The 14,403-nt window shown below is 48.5% G+C and overlaps 8 protein-coding genes across 8 annotated transcripts; 5 read left to right on the top strand and 3 right to left on the bottom strand.

Moving 5' to 3' along the window:
* Nucleotides 1-223: 223 nt before the first annotated feature.
* Nucleotides 224-2,066, top strand: BHQ10_001693 (uncharacterized protein; the record flags this gene model as incomplete). Its single annotated transcript, XM_040873757.1, has 2 exons — nucleotides 224-331; nucleotides 396-2,066. The coding sequence occupies 2 exons, from the start codon at nucleotides 224-226 to the stop codon at nucleotides 2,064-2,066; spliced, it is 1,779 nt and encodes a 592-aa protein (XP_040730198.1).
* Nucleotides 2,067-2,431: 365 nt separating this feature from the next.
* On the top strand, nucleotides 2,432-2,748 carry BHQ10_001692 (uncharacterized protein; the record flags this gene model as incomplete). The annotated part of the gene is made up of 2 exons (XM_040873756.1): nucleotides 2,432-2,649; nucleotides 2,724-2,748. The coding sequence occupies 2 exons, from the start codon at nucleotides 2,432-2,434 to the stop codon at nucleotides 2,746-2,748; spliced, it is 243 nt and encodes an 80-aa protein (XP_040730197.1).
* A 300-nt stretch (nucleotides 2,749-3,048) lies between these two features.
* Nucleotides 3,049-4,395, bottom strand: BHQ10_001691 (uncharacterized protein; the record flags this gene model as incomplete). The annotated part of the gene is made up of 2 exons (XM_040873755.1): nucleotides 3,049-4,020; nucleotides 4,075-4,395. 2 exons carry the CDS (start codon nucleotides 4,393-4,395, stop codon nucleotides 3,049-3,051), a joined length of 1,293 nt encoding a protein of 430 aa, XP_040730196.1.
* Nucleotides 4,396-4,773: 378 nt separating this feature from the next.
* On the top strand, nucleotides 4,774-5,802 carry BHQ10_001690 (uncharacterized protein; the record flags this gene model as incomplete). The annotated part of the gene is made up of 1 exon (XM_040873754.1): nucleotides 4,774-5,802. One exon carries the CDS (start codon nucleotides 4,774-4,776, stop codon nucleotides 5,800-5,802), a length of 1,029 nt encoding a protein of 342 aa, XP_040730195.1.
* Nucleotides 5,803-5,914: 112 nt separating this feature from the next.
* BHQ10_001689 (uncharacterized protein) lies at nucleotides 5,915-7,345 on the bottom strand (the record flags this gene model as incomplete). The annotated part of the gene is made up of 1 exon (XM_040873752.1): nucleotides 5,915-7,345. The coding sequence occupies one exon, from the start codon at nucleotides 7,343-7,345 to the stop codon at nucleotides 5,915-5,917; it is 1,431 nt and encodes a 476-aa protein (XP_040730194.1).
* A 1,044-nt stretch (nucleotides 7,346-8,389) lies between these two features.
* BHQ10_001688 (uncharacterized protein) lies at nucleotides 8,390-10,020 on the top strand (the record flags this gene model as incomplete). Its single annotated transcript, XM_040873751.1, has 4 exons — nucleotides 8,390-8,558; nucleotides 8,616-8,719; nucleotides 8,772-8,843; nucleotides 8,905-10,020. The coding sequence occupies 4 exons, from the start codon at nucleotides 8,390-8,392 to the stop codon at nucleotides 10,018-10,020; spliced, it is 1,461 nt and encodes a 486-aa protein (XP_040730193.1).
* Nucleotides 10,021-10,281: 261 nt separating this feature from the next.
* BHQ10_001687 (uncharacterized protein) lies at nucleotides 10,282-11,097 on the bottom strand (the record flags this gene model as incomplete). Its single annotated transcript, XM_040873750.1, has 2 exons — nucleotides 10,282-10,767; nucleotides 10,846-11,097. The coding sequence occupies 2 exons, from the start codon at nucleotides 11,095-11,097 to the stop codon at nucleotides 10,282-10,284; spliced, it is 738 nt and encodes a 245-aa protein (XP_040730192.1).
* Nucleotides 11,098-12,739: 1,642 nt separating this feature from the next.
* BHQ10_001686 (uncharacterized protein) lies at nucleotides 12,740-14,370 on the top strand (the record flags this gene model as incomplete). Its single annotated transcript, XM_040873749.1, has 5 exons — nucleotides 12,740-12,959; nucleotides 13,045-13,517; nucleotides 13,585-13,609; nucleotides 13,666-13,782; nucleotides 14,093-14,370. The coding sequence occupies 5 exons, from the start codon at nucleotides 12,740-12,742 to the stop codon at nucleotides 14,368-14,370; spliced, it is 1,113 nt and encodes a 370-aa protein (XP_040730191.1).
* Nucleotides 14,371-14,403: the final 33 nt, after the last annotated feature.

Genomic DNA, 14,403 nt, shown 5'->3' with positions numbered 1-14,403 from the left:
GCTTTTTATCAGAGGTGAACACGGAGAGTGACAAATCCAACTTTTTCAATTTGTCAGTCAGATTATTGTCCTAGACTTGACGACTCTTTTATGACTCTTCTCCCTTTATGATAACAACTCGTAGCAGCGCTGTACGATAGCAGCATTCAGGATCGTTTTTAGTGTTGCCAGACGTCGTGCGCCGAAGCCATCAACCCGAGTCGCTTCACGCGAGACCGTGACCATGAGCGCCATTCTTTCTGCCGATGACTTGAACGACTTCATTTCTCCCGGATTGGCATGTATCAAACCCGTCGAGACTTTGCCTCAGAACAGTACAACCAGCACCGAGGTAAGATTGCGGAGTCACCCTTTTAGAAAAGTACTCGTTTCTAAATCATTCATCGCGACTACAGAATGCCTACGAAGTGACGACAGAAGACAAAATTCAGCCCGAAAATCAAGCGCCGACACAGATCTCGCTCACAGATTGCCTCGCCTGTTCAGGTTGCGTTACTTCTGCCGAAGCGGTGTTGATTTCCTTACAATCTCATGCGGAGGTTTTGAATACGCTAGACGCTCATCGACCACCTCCATTGATAGTCGCGGAAGATGGAAATGTTAGTGTCTCTCGCAAGGTCGAACCTGATGAAAAGATATTCGTTGCGAGTGTCAGTCCGCAGGTTAGGGCTAGTCTAGCTGCAACATACGGTATCTCCGAGCGCAAGGCTGGATATATGATTGATCAACTTCTTAGTGGGCCACAAGGTCTGCGTGGTGGAGGAAAACACGGAAATGGGTTTACATGGGTTATTGATACTGATGTCCTACGACAAATGGTCCTTACTCTTGCTGCTCAAGAGGTTACAGAAACCCTACAGACATCTTTTACAAAAAGTGGAAGCGGAAAATATACGAGCCCCAAGAAGCCCATATTATCATCTGCCTGCCCTGGGTGGATTTGTTACGCTGAAAAAACACATCCACATGTCTTGCCGCATCTCTCACGTTTGAAATCACCTCAAGCGTTATCTGGGACTTTAGTCAAATCTATATTAAGACGCAATTTGGGTATCGCTCCGTCTCAGATCTGGCATCTAGCAGTCATGCCTTGCTTTGATAAGAAGCTAGAGGCTAGCCGCGAAGAATTGACGGATGCGGCATGGAACACTGGTTCCAATCATCCTGTACGAGATGTCGACTGTGTTATTACCTCGCGCGAACTTTTGATGCTGGCATCATCGCGGAATATATCATTACCATCACTACCCCTAAAGTCCCTGTCTCCAACATACGCTCCTCGTTTCCCGGATTCTACTCTTGACTCATTCCTGTTTTCTCGCTCCCAAACTTCCAAACAAAGCTCGGCCTACGGAACTTCGGGGGGTTACCTCTATTACATATTATCGTCGCACCAAGAAAAACACCCCGGCAGCCGCATCGCAGTTCAACGAGGACGAAACTCTGATGTCATTGAATACTCTCTGTTGTCGGATTCGAACGAAACGATCATGAAAGCAGCTCGCTATTACGGGTTTCGCAATATCCAGAATCTCGTTCGCAAGATGAAGCCAGCGCGTGCTTCACGCTTACCCGGTGCAAATAGACGTGGAGCTGCTGGCTCTGGTGCCAGCTCGTCTGGACTTGATTACGCATTTGTGGAGGTCATGGCGTGCCCCGGTGGCTGCACCAATGGAGGTGGACAGATTCGCCTCGATGATGCTCGAGAAGCAAATGCTAGCTTACATAGCACCACTTCCAATGATCCGGCTATTACAACACAGAAACACACTACCCATGAGCAGCGTGAGTGGCTTTCACGGGTGGACGAAGCCTACTTCTCCGCGGAGTCAGATTCCGAAAACGAGGCCAATGCAGCAGCAGCAGCAGCAGATAACTCGTTGTGTGACATGGAATTGAGAACTCAGAGTATTCTTCAGCATTGGACGAAGTTGACCGAAGTACGGTTAGAAGATCTTGTCTATACGACATTCCGGAAAGTCGAAAGCGACGTGGGTAAAGACAAAAATGTCAACGATACTACACGAGTTGCTGAACTTGCCGGAAAGATAGGAGGAGGATGGTAGATGCTGATGATTTGCATATGTACATACCCATTTTGCATTTTTAGATCATAGAGTAATGAGCGATTCAATGTTTTCTTTTTTTTTGAGTCACAACCCCCCTCACATCTCAAGCTTCTCCGTCTAGCCCCCGATATCGGCTATTTCGAGGCGGGCAGAAGTTTTTCTAGAACATTTCCGTATCTGGTTAGCGCATAAAAGATCGAGGCGGGGCGGTGAGTCGAGGTTTAGAAGAACGCATCGAAGTTTCTCGTAATCAATCAATTTCCCATCCACCTTCAACTTCAAGACAACTCGAACAACCTCGCGCCCGACCTCCTTACCACCTTCACACCTGCGCATTTTGAGTCAAATTTACACAAGCCAAAATGTCCCGCGAAGCATACCAAGTCCCCGCCCTTGACAACCAAAACGCCTTTGGGAACAGCGCCGGCGCTGGCGGTGCTGGTGGTTATGCTCAACCACAAGTGCAATCCGTGCGATACATCTGTGGTGAATGCGACGCAAAATTTTCGTTGCCGCCTAATGCGACGTTGCGGTGCACGGAGTGCGGACACCGTATATTGTACAAGGAGCGGACGAAGAGGTTTGTTCTCCCTTTCTCTTTTTTGGGGCTGTTGGTGAAGCATTTCAGGGTCGAGATGCTGACTTTTGGTATAGAATCGTCCAGTTTGAGGCACGATGAACAAGCATTACGATTTTTCTCTGGGGTTCGATGCTCACGAGATGCTACAGCTATAGACCGCTTCTATCGGTGTTTTTACGCATTCATTTGGCGCGTTGGTTTCTCTTTGGTTTTTAAATATACCTGATGGTCATGAAAGGAGTCATAGTCAAATTACAAATATTCCATATCGAAGCTTTCCATCCATTCTGCCTCCGTGAAAAATTTCCAACGCCCCAGAACTTGGGCTCTGATTTCCAAACTTTTCATATTCATATCATTTTACCGCTCCATTCATATTCCTTTTTTGGGCTTCACTACTCACAAGCGATTCGTGGCCTCTATGAACTTCTCTAAACTTTCCAGAGCCTGGCCGCTTGTGATGGCGTATCGAGCTCGTCGAACACCCTCTTTCCAACGTCCGCCACCCGGTCCACGCTCCGTGATGACTTTTCCATCATCTCCAGGACCCATATTACTAGTCTCAGCTTCACATACGCCCGACGTCACCAACAGCGTAGCCGTATTTATCAGAACAAAATGCATCAACGGATCCTCGGGATCAAGCTCGTTACGCAGGATACTCATAAGCTTCTCCGCGTTTTGTTTGGGCATTTTCTTCGTGTAGACGTCCGTTATGGGGTGGGTAGGGAAGCCGAAATCTCGGGGGTGGAGTTGGAAGATGTCGAGTTTGGCGAGTGTGCGCGGATTAGAGTCCTCTTCATCTTCGTCGTCATCCTCTTCGTCGTCATCGTTCTCGGGTTTGTATGCTGGGTTGGGATATTCGGAAAGCCTCCAGCAGTTTGTCGGACCGGCGCAGCTGACTTCATCCATGTCTTCTTCACCGCAGATAACGAGCGCTTTCTTTGATCCTCCCAGCCGCAAAGCTTCGATAAAAATAGGTCCTAAACTTTGGTACGCAACTCCGACGACTCGAGCTTCCAGTGCCCAGTCCACGGGATTCGCCAGAGGGCCCATTAAATTGAAAATCGTACGAATACCCAGCCCACGACGAACGGGATCCGCATATTTCATGCCCTGGTGGAAATTGGGCGCAAACAGAAAAGTGTAATTGGTCTCTTCGAGCACTTTGGCGATATCGTTTGCTTTGATCGCGGAGATCTTGGGCGGCACAGGGAGAATACAATTAAGGACATCTGCTGAGCCGGAAAAGGATGTTTGTGAGCGGTTTCCGTGTTTGCCTACTAGAAGCAGGGCGGAGGCGATGATTGACGAGGTTGTAGAGACGTTGAAGGTTGAGTGGGAGTCGCCCCCGGTGCCGACAATGTCACACTATGCATGGATTAGTCTATGGTGTTTTTGTGTTCAATTCAAGAGAGCGCATACTAATCCTCCTTTGTATTGTCCCTCCGGTTTCCCTCTCGCTTTAACCACAGCTTTCAACGCAGGCCTATCCACCGTGCTGGCAGCTTCTCTCATGCGATGCGAGCATAGCGCGATGACTTTTGCGTCACGATCTTTACCCGTTGAATGTAGAAGCGTCAACAGAGCAGCCGTCTGTATAAGAGATAATCTATCTTCGAATATCAGCGCAAAAGCGGCGGCGATTTCCTCCGCGGATACTTGAATTTGGGCGACATCGGGGTATGCGAGGCGTTGGAGGAGGGGCGAAATCGAGACGGGCTCGGGCTTGGGGGCCTCAGCCATGATGCAACTAATTAGCGGCAACTACTAGGCGTAATTGAGTGAGCGAAGAGTCTTTTATTCCCAATTGCCAGTCTTGTAATCTGACAATGGAGCGCGGGGTATCAAATTGTCCAGATGAATCTATCTGTGACTCAGGCGGATTTCAGCGGCAGAACAGACATGCTCGAATTTCGAGCTCTTATTGGTTAATACGTAGCCTAGGCGGTCCATCCTAACATCGGCAGAAATTCACCGCCCGCGCATCTAGCACAAACTTTATGAAGCTTTTCTTGACCAGCTAGATCAGGAGCCTGCAAAGTGATCTACGCTTCATTGTCGACTAGTTTCCTTTTCGTCCTTCATTCAACCGGCCTGACGATCGAATTACTGTATAACACAATGCCACCTCGTCTTCGTCTTTCGTCCTCACATCTCTCCCGGCCAGTACGGACGCAAAAACGCCTAGGACAACAAAATGGCATGATACACAGCACTCGATACGCCAGCACGGCCACGGCAGCCGCCGCATCATCAGCTACTGTCCCTCCTCCCTCTTTGGAACAAATGAAAAAAAGCCCATCTCGCATCGCCCGCACACCCTCCGTCCAACCCCCTTCTCACAGAAGACCCGAGGAACGCCGCTCCCAACTACTCCGACAATACACATCCCTCATCCGCACAGCGCCGTTGATGGTGTTTTTCCAACATAACAATTTGCAGTCTACAGAATGGACTGCGATCAGGCGTGAATTGACGCTTGCATTGAGGAAAGTGGACGAACAACAAGCCTCCGAGGGACGAAGCACGACCCCTATAGCGCCACATGTGAAATTACAGATTATTCAGACGAGTATCTTTGAGGTTGCGCTGCGAATCGTTGACTATTTCAAGCCGGAGAATTTTGCCGATAAAATTGCCGCGGCGGAGGCAGAGGAGGATATTTTGTTGCATGATCTGTCGCGTACCGTTCACGGTGCCGTACGACATATGAAGGGCAAACATGACTTGTCCACCATCCTGTCTGGTCCGTTAGCTGTTCTTACGATCCCCAACGTCTCGCCGGAACATCTCAAAGCCGCTCTTTCAATTCTCGCGCCCAAGGCATCGGGCTTTTCCGCGCCTTCTCGCAAGGCGAACCCGGGATATCATGAATTGACCGTTCAGGACGGATTACAGAAACTAATGGTCGTGGCTGCTCGCGTAGATGGCCGCGTTTTCGATCTTGAAGGCACGAAATGGGTGGGAAGCATTGAGAGTGGTATTGACGGTCTTCGTGCTCAGCTTGTGTATGCTTTGCAAGCTGTTGGAGCTGGTGTCACGTCTACTCTCGAGGGTGCGGGAAAGAGTTTGTATCTTACCATGGAGAGTCGGCGGAGTGTGTTAGAAGAGGAGGAGAATGGTGGGGAGAAAAAGGAGGAGTCCTCTTAGATTTGTACGACTAAATATTTTCATCTGTACTATACTTTATATTATATCAATTGCATCGCGCTTCTGTACTAAAAATGTGTGTAGTTTCATCACCCCAGCCATTTCTTGACTGCTAATTCTCCCTCAGCTTCAACTTCGCATTCATACCTACAATGCACCTGACTAAATCCCAGTCACCGTCCAAACCCACCCAATCGGTCACCAAAATACCGGTACCCCAATCTCCGTCAGGATGATTACAATGATCCAAACAGAGATATTTGACAGTCGCCGGGTTGAGCTTCGCGGCAATCTTCTCCGGCCATGTCTGAGTCTTCCAGAAATTGCTGGCACTCAAGAAATTGACAAAGAAGGGGTATTTCTGGTTTGGATCACCGCGTCCAAAGGGGTAGCGAGCAGCACCTGCTCGTGAGATGTGCTCGTTGACGTACTGAATTTTCTTGTCGATGTTTTGCGTTTCAAGCACTTCGTAGAAATCTTGAATGCAGAGTTCGCCACCTGGACAGGTTGCGTTGGGAGTATTGTCAGCCCAGCCGGCGCCGTCAATGCCGAAGCCTCTGCCTTCGTGCTCTCCCTTTTGCGGCTCSTCGAGATTGTAGCGTCGGACAAGGACGATTTTACCGCGGACTTCGCCTAGTGTTGGCGTTCGGGGGTCGGTATACCAGCGGCTTTCAGGAGTGGCGTAGTGATCGCGAATGATGCGACTGAGCTGTTCGTCTGTTGCTTTGCCAGTTCCTTCTCTTTTCAGAGAGATAATCAGGGTCTCGGAGGGGTTGCGGTCGAGGAACTCATTCACGACATTTAGCAGATCCCTGAAATACTTGTTTCCAGTGAGTGAGATAGGAAACGCGCTGTGGACAAGGATTAATTCGTCTTTGGAGGGATCGTCAGGAGACTGAGGCTGGACACGGATATCAAAGAAACGAACACCATTCTCTAGCTGCTCTTTAGGGCTGACTGCCTGACAACGGACCGACGGAGGCGCAACATGGCAAGTAGGAGAATTGTGCGTGCCGGGAATCGACAATGAAGACAGCATAGTTTCATCCCGCAGCTCGCGCATCCACGCATTGAGCTGGGCAGAAGAGTATATCGCAAGATAACCCTCTTGCGTAACATAGACACCAGTGAATCGATGACGAGGGTTGTCCGTCAGGCAACGCATCTCGGCGGATTCGACTGTCGGCACAGGAACGGTAATGACATGTCGCTCCCCGTCAACCTCAAAGGTAAGACGTAAGCGCTCTTTGTCATTGTTCTCAAAGGTCTTGACGTCCGTCTTGTTGGTAGCAAATGGATCAACACGTATATTAGTGTCTAGATGAGCAAATGGTTGCGCGTCCTGGGGAACGGGTTGAGCGGAGTTCGAAGCTCGAGTCACGTTCGTTGCGGCGTCGGTCACCATACGGGTGAAGTTTTTGGCCATTGTGCCAAAGGCTTGGAGGCCATCTTCTTTGCGCTTTTCCTGCGGGGCGAAGCGCTCGATGACCTTCAATTCCAGTGGAGTGGAGGTGAAGTTGCGGATTGTCAGTGCTTGGGCCATGTTGGCGGTGTTTGAAGCACTTGTATACAATGATGATTGCGACAATTGCAGTTAAGGAAGGAAACAAGAGGGAAGAGAAAGATCACTCAGATTAATGGGGGGTGATTTTCAGGCAAGAGCTTTTGAGTGGAGATACATCGTGCTGCGTGTGCCATGCCTCCACGAGCGCCAATCATTCCCTCTCATTGCGTGCAGCATACGGCTGTGTTCTTGGCGATTGATTGGCATTCTGTGCGACGAGAGCATTATCCATTGACACAATTCGAGCTGTTGGGCGGATGATACTGGCCCTTTGGATGATAGATCTGACTGCGTAGTTTAATTGTTCTAGGTGCGGGGTGATATTGTGGAGTCTTCGTACTGTCCTGACGTCTTCCATCTCAACAGTCACCAAGATAATTCACATAATTCACAATTCGATGCTTGCGGATAATTTTCTAGCCATAGGAGCCATTAGCTGGAAACCATGAGAAGAGATTCAATAGTTTCAATGTTGTATACAATGGGATGGCATATCGAAGCCGACAGCAACCCTAACCCTATCAAAACAGACTCCAATTTTGCTGTCTGCCTGAGGCCGATACAGTTGTGTAGCTCCAATTGCTTCTTCCCTATTATGTACTGAGACTAGATTGTATTATATGCTCGGAACTCTTCATTAGTAGGTTGAGCGTTGTTGGTTCCTGTATCAATTACCCCAGACAGCCTTTGTTTAGATACGTTGGGAGTTCCAGCAGTTACATACATTAATTGCATTCACAAGGATGTAACCGTTGGCACAAAGAGTTCAGCTACTGTTAGCATATACAATCAATACACAAAGCCATCAAACGGCTGTAGACAAAGTGGCGGAGTGATTCACAGCTACGTACTTAGTCAGCGATAAGAGCTCGGCTATTACCGGCCTCCCGATAACACTCATACTCCTTGTCTAACCGCTCCACTCCCCTCTGTGGTTGACAATAATAACAGGGACAGAGACTTATTCCTTTCTTTTCTGCTTATTCCAATACATCGTATGAATCTGCACACACTGGAAAGACCATGATGAGGTCTCTGGGTCTCTCGAGACGACTCCTATGTCGCAGCGTCCATCACGGCGCGTCTCCAATCGCTCCTGCGTTTCTCAACCTGGCCCGTCATCGTCGAGCGTTTCATGGATCATCAGCTTTCTGGGGGATTCGGTCGCAGGTTTTGAAGGATGTTGGAGAGGGTGAGCCAAAATATGAGCTGTCTTTGTGACTATCAGCTAATATGTCCTTTGTTCTAGGCATCACGGAAGTCCAGATCATACAGTGGTATGTGGAAGAGGGTGCGCATGTGGAAGAGTGGAAACCACTTTGTCAGTATCAGTCTGACAAGGCTGTTGATGATGTATATTCTGTATTCACGCGTCTTTTAGAATATGAGGAGCTAACTTTCAAAGATTACATCGAGATATGCCGGGGTAATCAAGAAGCTCCACTTTCAGACAGACGATACGGTGCCAACAGGACGAGTAAGTTCTCTTGAGCCTTTCCACAACTCAGAGAAGTGAGAAAATATACTCATTGTGCTAGGCGCTCTGCGATATCGAAGTCGACGATGCGCTTTATCCAGATGATAACGTTCCCACACAAGCAGTTCAGGCAGAATCCGCACCAGAGATTGCAGAGTCAGCTGCAATCGGCGAGACCACTCAGACTACCGAAGCTCAAATTGATGTGGCGCCTGAACAAGAGAAAAAGTCACAGTCAAAACATGCCTCTTTCGCGACACCAGCTGTGCGCGGCATGCTTAAAACACACAATCTCAACATTCTCGACATAACAGGCACCGGCAAGGATGGTCGAGTTCTGAAAGAGGACGTCTTGAAATTCGTCTCGCAGAGAGATCAGCCTAAATCAAATGGCGCAGCATCATCTACAGATTTCAGCAGTACACCCACCAGCGGATTGCGAGCTACTGCATCCAATGATTCACAACAAGTTGAATCCACACAATCACTAACCCACATCCAATCCCAAATGTTCAAGACCATGACCAAGTCCTTGACCATCCCCCATCTCCTCTACGCCGACGAACTGAACATTAACACCATGACCGCATTACGTCGCAAACTTGCCAGCAACCCAAACAACACCCAAAAGGTTACATCACTAGCTTTCATTATCAAAGCGGTCTCTCTAGCCCTTGAGGAATATCCCATTCTCAATGCCAAAGTCGACGCATCGGACCCCTCGTCACCGAAACTTATTATGCGCGCCAACCACAACATCGGTATTGGCATGGATACCCCACAGGGTCTCATAGTACCCAACATCAAAAACGTCGGCGCCAAATCCATCTTTGAGATCGCCGCTGAAATCTCCCGTCTAAGTGCGCTCGGTAAAGAAGGGAAACTCAAGCCTGCTGATATCACTGGAGGCACAATCACTGTGTCTAACATCGGTAACATTGGCGGTACATACCTTGCACCCGTGATTGTGCCGACGGAGGTTGCAATCCTGGGTGTTGGTCGGTCGAGAGTTCTGCCCGTGTTTGATGAGAATGGTCAAGTGACGAAGGGGGAGATGGTGAATTTCAGTTGGAGTGCGGATCACAGGGTGATTGATGGTGCTACGATGGCGAGAATGGCGAGTAAAGTCAAAGAATTTGTGGAGGAGCCTGACAGAATGTTGATACGATTACGATGATTGATGCTTGTACGTAAATTGCATAGCATAGACTGCATACTCTCGAACAATTCAATTGATAAAAGTCTACAATTAAAGACTGCCAGGTCATGTATACAGCAACTAACAAAAAAACCAAACCCACAAGCCGAGATATACTAATCACCAACAATATGATGGTAGTCGATGTTCCCATACTCTAGAAACTCCGGACGCTGTAGCTTGTTATCCGCTATATCCCATGCTAAAACAGAGAGCCAAAAAAAATTCGAAGCCTGAGGACTATGAGTTGTACTCTGCAAGCTTCTTCTTCACAACATCCGACACACTCCTCTGCACCACATCAGGCGGCACCGAAACATCCACAGCCAACACATCAACCTCATCCGACGGATCCTCTAACGCCTCAAACTGCGAATGTACCATATTCCCCTTCATATAATGACTTGCGCGTCCATTGACACGCTCCATAAGCGTCTTCTCGTCGGCTTTCAGATAGATGAAATGAATCCGAAGAGATGGGTTGTAGTATTCAGCGACGCGGATGACGTCGCGATATTTGAGTTTGAGGGCGGAGCAAGACATTATTACGCCCGTTGGAGGGGGTAACGTGCCGTCTACTGCTGCTGTGGTTTCGGTTTCTGTTGAAGGGGGCTTTGTGAGGATGTCGATAGCGGCATCGCGGAGGGATATGAGCCAGTCCCATCGATCTGCGTCTGTGAGCGGGATACCGTTGGCCATTTTCTCTTTGTTGGCCGGAGGGTGGAACTATCAAACAATCATTCGGGTTAGTTCGTGTTGTACAGACTTGCATCATATGCTCTGACAGCAGACAAACAAACGTACATCGTCACCCTCCAAAAATGGCAATCCCATCTCAGCCTGAAGATTCTTTGCAACTGTCGTCTTGCCCGACCCTGCCGGTCCCGTCACTATCCATATATGTTGTAGCGAGCTTTCCGAGTTCATGGCGTGGTTGCGCATATATGCTTTGGGACCGGTGTGTCGTGATTGTGGTTGTGCAGTACATCCGCCGTAGAGGTTGGAGGTGAGTCCATTTGACGTTGTCGTCGAGGGTTTATCGTTTGCAGAGAGCATCTTCTCTTTATTTCTGTTGGTTGATTCTTGCGTTCCTTGGTAGTGAAGTACGCCTTGGATCCGTGGAAAGGGCGCCCAATATATAGCCTATCTCCCTCGACGAACTTTACGGATGAATCGTCTTTTTCTTCTCTTTTTCCGGGTTCTCGCTTAGTTTGCGCAACAATCGGTGAGTCTGAAAGTGCTTAGCTCTTCTTCTATGCCGAATAATTACAGACGAGTCTAATTGCCGTTGCGAAACAGCCTGGTGCCGGAGGATATATCACATATACTCCTTTGGCGCTTGCGGAATATAGTCAGCTGAGCCGTGAGCTGGAATTAGTGTTATTCTAGAATTGTCGAGAAATTGAGAAAAACGTTGAAAATTGAAAGAACACAAAATGAGTAGTAGCAAGGGCGATCTGAAATATGTATAAATACCCCCATGCGCAGTACGTCAAAATTACCAGACCCAGTCACATTTACCGACTTATTTTCCTTGATCTTAGCCAGACCCGGCACAGTGGAGCAGACTGGCCTTCCAACGGTATGGTAAGGCATCCACTCGCCATGAGTCGTCGCAAGTCAGCGGAATATGACGATATACATTGTACATACGTGGTAGAATGTACATACTCAGTACGGATTGGGCACTCTATGCACGCCCAAGGTGATTATTGTACTACGTAGTATGGCAGAGATCAAAACAATTGGCAGGCGCATGACCATGATATTGTTCTGGGCTGCAGGTGCATGTTGCATGCCTCCAGCGGCGGTGTATCGGTATTTCATGAAGAATCTGGGTTAATTACAGGGGATGTAAAACAGCAGACGAAACGATACCAGCTTTCCTCATCAACCAACCAGACAGCACGGAGGGCCAGACATTTCTCTCCCCCGATACGACGCAATACATAGATTACAGGATGTTTAATCCGTGGAGGCTAAATCGGTGCCCCCCACGCTAGCATCCCCACCTGCTTCCGAGCGGAAAAGCAGGAAACTGTATGTATCTGTTACGAGTTTGATACATCCATTACATACGTTAGTGGTTACAGAACAGGCCGGGTACTCCGCTGGTTAAACCTCGACTATTCTCATATTGAACCTGTTGTTTTGTTCTGTCGAGTTTAGCCGTGATTCTGGCCATTGGAAGATGACTGGAGCTACGTAATGTGCCAATGCAATCCACGTGTTGATAAAGTAAAGCCCCTACTGTCCATGATTGAACTGATTGGTTGAAGTTCTTGATGCCGTTGAATGACTCGCACGAGCTTGTACGGAGTAAACAGTCCACTTAAGACATGAAGGATACGTTAAATTAGTTATTGATATATCTCACGAGTAGTTGTCATCAGTCTATGCCAGGTTATCTATACAGCTTACTTCACAGTCTCCGCGCAACGTCTAATTGACATACATCTCCTATGACGAAGCCGTTGAGCTCCTGCTTACGTAAGGCATATTTCGTGGCAGAGCCAAGCCACAAAGAGGGTAGGCAGTATCATTAACCACCATATCAACAACCACCATCAACAGCTACATAGCTACAATCTCACCTGAAACCAATCAAGTGATCCAATCAGTACAATATCGCCAAATGCTTGACTTCGTACAAGCTACCAATTAATACAGCACGCACAGCTAGAGCTCCTGAGTCGCAATGGCTCCATTCTTCTTCTCGACACCCGTCGACATCGACGTCGTTCTCGAGGACAGCGATGAACGACAGACCGTCGACATGAAACTGGACAAGGGCCGTCGTGAAAAGGCGCCGCTTTACATGGATGGAGAGTCTGTCAAGGGTGCAGTCACAGTGCGACCGAAGGATGGGAAGCGATTAGAGCACACCGGTATCAAAGTGCAGTTTATTGGGTCAATTGGTAGGCAGCCTTTACCCACAATTGCAAGCATACTGCCGTTCTGTCTTGCATCGATATTTGATATCGCCTTGCTAACGAGTTAAAGAAATGTTCTTCGACCGCGGCAACCACTACGAATTCCTCTCTCTCGTCCAAGAACTCGCCGCGCCAGGCGAGCTTCAACACCCCCAGACATTCCCCTTCAACTTCAAAAACGTCGAAAAGCAATACGAGTCATACAACGGCATCAACGTCAAGCTGCGATACTTTGTGCGGGTCACAGTATCGCGGCGCATGGCCGACGTGATCCGCGAAAAGGACCTTTGGGTCTACTCCTATCGCATGCCCCCCGAGACCAACAGCCCAATTAAGATGGATGTCGGTATTGAGGATTGTTTGCACATTGAGTTTGAGTATTCGAAGTCACAGTATCATCTCAAGGATGTTATCGTTGGGCGAATATACTTCTTGCTGGTCCGGCTGAAGATCAAGCATATGGAACTTTCGATCATTCGGAGGGAGACGACGGGCGCAGCGCCTAATCAGTACAACGAGAGTGAGACTTTGGTGCGATTTGAGGTAAGCTACAGACTTGTCGCAATCCTTGGCTGAGGTGACTAGTCACTAATGCTACTGTGTCTGACAGATTATGGATGGTTCTCCTTCACGAGGTATGTTCAACCCAAATGCATGGATAGCACAAGTACATTGCTGACCAGTAACACAGGCGAGACAATTCCTATCAGATTATTCCTCGGCGGATTCGATTTATCACCAACCTTCCGCGACGTCAACAAGAAATACTCAACCCGATATTATCTCAGTCTGGTTTTGATCGACGAAGGTTAGTCTATCCACGCTTTCTGCTGGCACACTTTTTCTTCCCCTCATACCCCAACTCTTATCCATACCTCATACATCCCTGTGTGATACTCGGTACTCCTGGTATGAAGCCTTCTATAACCGACGGCAATTGAAACGCTGTCATTACGCGGACAACAATACAATACAACTAGTATCACCTCGGCCTCCACATCCCCCACACTTGCCGACTCTGCCTTCCCCCGAACAAAGCCCCGAACAGACTAATTTTTTCTGCCTCTCACGCGATCTTCAATGCAATATTAAATATACTCCTAACTAACGAGTTCCAGATGCCCGCCGCTACTTCAAACAGTCGGAAATCGTCCTCTACCGCCAAGCCCCTGAAATCGCGCCCACACCGGAAGTTGCGCAGCAGCAATTGATTCAAAAACAACAACTGCAGAGACAGCAGCAAGTCCTCGTGGGTCCCAGTAAGAATCCGCAGTATCATCAACCTCCTCCCCAGGCTCAGCCTCAGGGTCAAGCTCCAGCTCCAGCTGCAGCAGCAGCAGAAGCTTCTTCATCTCTGAATCCTACCCCGGCGACAGAAGCGCAGGCTCAGGCTTAGGGTTGAGGTTTGAGATGGGGCTTGGTTGGTTGT

Source organism: Talaromyces amestolkiae, assembly GCF_001896365.1.
Source record: "Talaromyces amestolkiae strain CIB chromosome Unknown scaffold2.1, whole genome shotgun sequence".
NCBI classification, from domain to species: Eukaryota; Fungi; Ascomycota; class Eurotiomycetes; order Eurotiales; family Trichocomaceae; genus Talaromyces; species Talaromyces amestolkiae.
The sequence above is the reverse complement of the archived record's forward strand: the minus strand, read 5'-3'. Positions and strand labels throughout refer to the sequence as shown.